This window comes from Populus euphratica, unplaced genomic scaffold (assembly GCF_000495115.2).
Source record: "Populus euphratica unplaced genomic scaffold, PopEup_1.0 scaffold192.1, whole genome shotgun sequence".
NCBI lineage: Eukaryota > Viridiplantae > Streptophyta > Magnoliopsida > Malpighiales > Salicaceae > Populus > Populus euphratica.
The window spans coordinates 122,477-127,203 of record NW_011500073.1 but is presented as its reverse complement, the minus strand read 5'-3'; the positions used below and the strand labels follow the sequence as shown (position 1 = coordinate 127,203).

The following is a 4,727-nucleotide window of genomic DNA, read 5'->3' as shown; positions in this document are numbered from 1 at the left end:
TGTCATTCAGAATACCCATACTAACAAGGTAGTTTTAGTTTTTGTGCACATTGTATTGAACCCAAGTTAGTCAGAGGTCACTAACCCATGCGAATTGATCATTTCATAGTCTGAAATTACATGCTCATTGCATTTTGATTTTCTCACAATCCTTACTTTATGATATTCCTTGTTATGACATGTTTATAAACCTTTTTTATAAAAGCCTAAAGTCAAATTTGTATATGTTTTTCTTTATTATTACCTTGTATATGTATATTGAATATTATTTACTCATTTAATTGTAGAATTTATCATCTCATTATTTATTATTTTCACGGGTATAACTTTGTTAGCAAGACAATTTTATTGGACTTTAGAATCTATTTTTTTATTATAATTACTGTTATCCATCATATCTAGTTAAAACTCCATTATTAAGATATTTGTATTAACTTTTATTTGTTGGACTTTATAACCTATTTTTTTTATTATAATTAATGATATTCTATTATATTTAGTTATAGCTCTACAATTATAATATTTGTATATAAGTTTAAGTTTGTATAGATATAAAAAAAAGTTAAAAGAAGAACTTTTACTATATGCTGGATTCAAGAATCGGTCGTGACATTATGTATGCATCAAGCTTTGGAATTGGTAACTCGTAAGGAAGTGGCCAGCTTGGTAGGAAAGGTTCTGGAAATGACAGAACCAAGGATTGAAACAGCACATGTTACAAAAGAAAAGTTGTTCGCATGATCCAAAAGACTGGATTTTCAAGGATCAAAAGGTGAAGTTGCTTCAGGAATACAAGGACCCGAGTTTTCGTTTTCCTTTCTATTTTTCTTTGCTTACATTGGCATGTTTACATAAATATCAGAGAAAGTGTCAAGATCATAATCAAGATTCAAGAAAAAAAAATCGATGAATTGGCTCTCATCTTTCATTTCACAGTAACATAATGCATAAAAATTTAATGGCATGCACACTGAGTACAAAAACAATAGTAATGTGACATTGAAGGGAAAAAAGAAAAGATACTTCTGCCATTCTTTTCTGCATATCAGAGCCTTGAAAATGTAATTTACAAGCAATTCATTGTCACTGTCAAGGTAGCAATATAATATTCCAAGTTCCTCACTTTTTTTCTTGGATAGCGATAGAGAGAAGTGAGAATATGAAAGAAAAAAAAATAGAGATAAAGAATCTCTAGTAATGTAAACAGCAAGAACTTCCATTCCATGAAGAGAAGGAAAGCAAAACGGTTGTATTTCCTGGTCAAGAAATTGAACTAACAAAGTTTCTTTTTAGCCGTGTACATAATTAGCTTTTTGGCACTACAAACGATGGTCATATATACTAACTAGTAGCCTGGGAACACTGGTGGAGGTGGCGATGCGTATTGGAACCCAAGGTTTGGTGGAAGGACTATATCTTCTTTTGGGGGTGGTGGAGGAAAAGCATGAGGATGAGGAGATACAGTTGGTGGTGGTGGAGAGAAAATTGAAGGTGGAGGTGATTTGACTGGTCGTGGTAGTGATGGTGACTTAACATTTGGTGGTGGAAAGTGTACTGGTGGAGGAGGTGAATGTACTGGCGGTGATGGGGGGAATTGAATTGATGGTGGAGATGAGTGTATGGGTGGTGGGGAAAAGTGAACTGGTGGAGAGAGAGACTTAACGGGTGGAGGTGGAGAGTTAACTGATGGTGGTGGTGACTTAACATATGGTGGTGGAGAGTGTATTGGTACAGGAGGTAAATGTATTGATGGTGGTGGGGATGAGTGAACTGGTGGAGGAGGGGACTGAATGGGTGGTGGAGGTGAGTGTTTCGGTAAAGGAGGTGAGTGAACAGGTGGAGGGGGTGACTGGACGGGTGGTGGTGGAGAGTGAACGGGTGGTGGTGGTGATTTGACTGGTGATGGTGGTGGTGGAGAGTATACTGGGACGGGTGGTGGTGGAGAGTGAACTGGTGGTGGTGGTGATTTGACTGGTGGTGGAGAGTATACTAGTGGTGGTGGTGATTTGACTGGTCGTGGTGGGGGGGATTGAACTAGTGGTGGAGGTGAATAGACGGGTGGTGGGGATAAGTGAACTGGTGGAGGGGGGGACTTAACAGGTGGTGGAGGTGAGTGTACGGGTGGAGGGGGTGACTGTACGGGTGGTGGTGGAGAGTGAACTGGTGGAGGGGGGGACTTAACAGGTGGTGGAGGTGAGTGTACGGGTGGAGGGGGTGACTGTACGGGTGGTGGTGGAGAGTGAACTGGTGGAGGGGGAGGTGAGTGTATAGGTTGTACGGGTGGTGGTGGTGAGTGTACGGGTGGTGGTGATGAAGGGACAGGTGGTGGTGGAGAGCGTACGGGTGAAGGGGGTGAGTGTATTGGTGGTAGTGGTGGAGGAGAGTGAACTGGTGGTGGGGGTGAGTGCACAAGTGACGGGGATGGTGGTGGAGAGTGAGGATTTATAACTGGTATTTTTGGTTGTCGTGATGTTTTTGGTGCCTCGGGTTTTAGTGAGAATGTTGGTGATGGTGATAGTGGTGTCTCACCATGTCCACCAGCTCCTGGATTATATTCATCATCAGGTGATGGAGCAGACTTTGGTGGTGGTAATAAAGGTATCTTTGATGTTGATGGACTAATAGAGAGTGATGGTGGTGTATCGTGATGGCCAATGGGTGAGCTACTAAATGAATTAGGTGACGGTGCAGAATTTGGTGATAAAGGTGTCTCACCATGACCACCAGATCCTGGATTATATGGATCAGATGATGGGGCAGATGAATTGATTGATGGAGATGACGGTGAGGGTATCTCATGTTCTGGTTTTGGTGATTCTGCTGTTTGAGGGGTGGGGACCCGTGCTGATGGTGGCGTTGGTGTAGAAGTAGATTTGGGAGGAGATGGAGTTGGTTCATGTTTTGAAGTAGGTGGTGTGGGCTGGGGCTTTGGATGAGGTTTTGAAGAACTTCCTCCTCCAGCACACTTGTCCTTGCTGCAATCCACAGGTCGGCTCACCACTGGATAACATGTCCTGGCTGACTTCTGCTTTGGCCTGTCAGACAGGCAATTGCTGGTATCATCCAACACAATGTCTTTCCTTGATGGAGGCACGCAAGCTTGAGCCTCCCCCTTGAAGTAGTTATACGAGAATGTGAAGTTTGTCAAGCTTGGCAACTTGCAAATGTTCTCGGGCACAAATCCTGTCAGCTTGTTGTCGGCAAGATCCAAGAGTTCAACCTTCTTTAGGCCTGCAAAGCTGGGCGGCAAGATTCCTGTGAACCCATTGTGGCTGGCATCAAAGACAGTCACATTACCAAGCAGCCCAATTTCTGCTGGGAAGCAACCACCGAGGTCATTGCCCATAAAGATGACCTCGTTCAAGTTAGCCATCTTGCCGACGCTGTGTGGAATGCAGCCAGTGAATTTGTTGTTAGCAAATGTGACAACAGAAACTGTGGAGTTGCCTATTGTCTCCGGGATGGTGGATGTGAATCGGTTGTCATTCAAGAACAAAGCATCGAGTTCCTTGTTGAAGAGTTCTGGAGGCAAACCACCTTCGAAATCGTTGAATCTGACGTCAAGATACTTGAGGCTTGGCCAGGATAGAACAACAGAAGGGAAATCACCAACAAAGCGATTGTTGCTGACATCAAACTCATACATGAGTGTGAGCTTGGAAAAGCTCTTGGGAATGATACCACAAAACCTGTTAGAGTTAATGTGGAATAAGGCAACATCTGTCATAAGCCCTAATTCAGCTGGAAGGTGCCCAGCAATGTCAGCACCGTTAAGATCAACACCTGCCACAACGCTCAGACTGGGGTCGTCTAGAGCTGGTGCACAAAACACACCATTATAGGCACACACATTGGCGCCAACCCAATCGCCAGTAGTGTTAAATGGGTCGGAGTATATTGCCTTTTTCCAGGCCTGAAGACCAATATACGCTCTCCTCAGCCTTTGGTTTGCAAAGGTTATTTTCACATCGACCTCATACTCAAACTCATGAGGAAGCTCACTATTTTCATTTAACGTCAAGAGCTGGCGACGAGCAATATAAGATGCTTCAGCATCAGTTAAGGCAAGAGAGAAGGTTGAGAATGAAGAGAAGAGCAGGGAGAAAAAGAAAAGGCAGCCGAAGGCTCTGAGAAGGTTCGCCATTAATGACCACCTTGGAAGGCCCAAGGCTGCTTATAGGAGGGAATAAAGATGAGAAGGATGTTATATCAAGTGAAAAGAAAGGCAAGAATTGACAGCCATGGAGAGCTTGAGGAAAGACATCTCCAGTTATAGGCGCCCGAAATTTTCCAGAGTTTATGGACACCATAGAATTTGCTGTCTGCTAATATTAGCAAAGGTTTTGCTTGGATTGTGGGGAACATGTCTTAATTTAGCTAAACCAAGAATAACTAAAAAACTAACAATTGACCACGTCAACCTCTAACTAAATTTTGGTTCCAAGATGACATCATAAAAACTGGAGAAGAACAATTTTTGGAGAATAACAGATAGCCATCTTCATCTACACTCCTTTTTATAGTAACAAGGGATCTTCGTGCCCTACCTGTGATGATTCAGACAGGTTTGCTGGTAGATGATGCGAGAAACTATAAAGAGTAAGCCACCTTTACCACAAGAATCTCTTCTGGTATTAATCTGAGTGTTTTCCTTTTTGTTTTTGATAGTGGGAAAAAAAGGAAAAAGAAAAAAAGAAACACAACAAGACTTATGTTTCCTCCACATA

General features: G+C 42.6%; 1 protein-coding gene across 1 annotated transcript; it reads right to left on the bottom strand.

The window, feature by feature from the left end:
* Positions 1 to 1,212: 1,212 nt before the first annotated feature.
* Positions 1,213 to 4,144, bottom strand: LOC105108539 (pollen-specific leucine-rich repeat extensin-like protein 3). Its single transcript, XM_011002875.1, has 2 exons — positions 1,795 to 4,144; positions 1,213 to 1,488 (listed from the first exon to the last, which is right to left on the bottom strand). The coding sequence occupies exons 1-2, from the start codon at positions 4,142 to 4,144 to the stop codon at positions 1,346 to 1,348; spliced, it is 2,493 nt and encodes an 830-aa protein (XP_011001177.1). The 3' UTR covers positions 1,213 to 1,345.
* Positions 4,145 to 4,727: the final 583 nt, after the last annotated feature.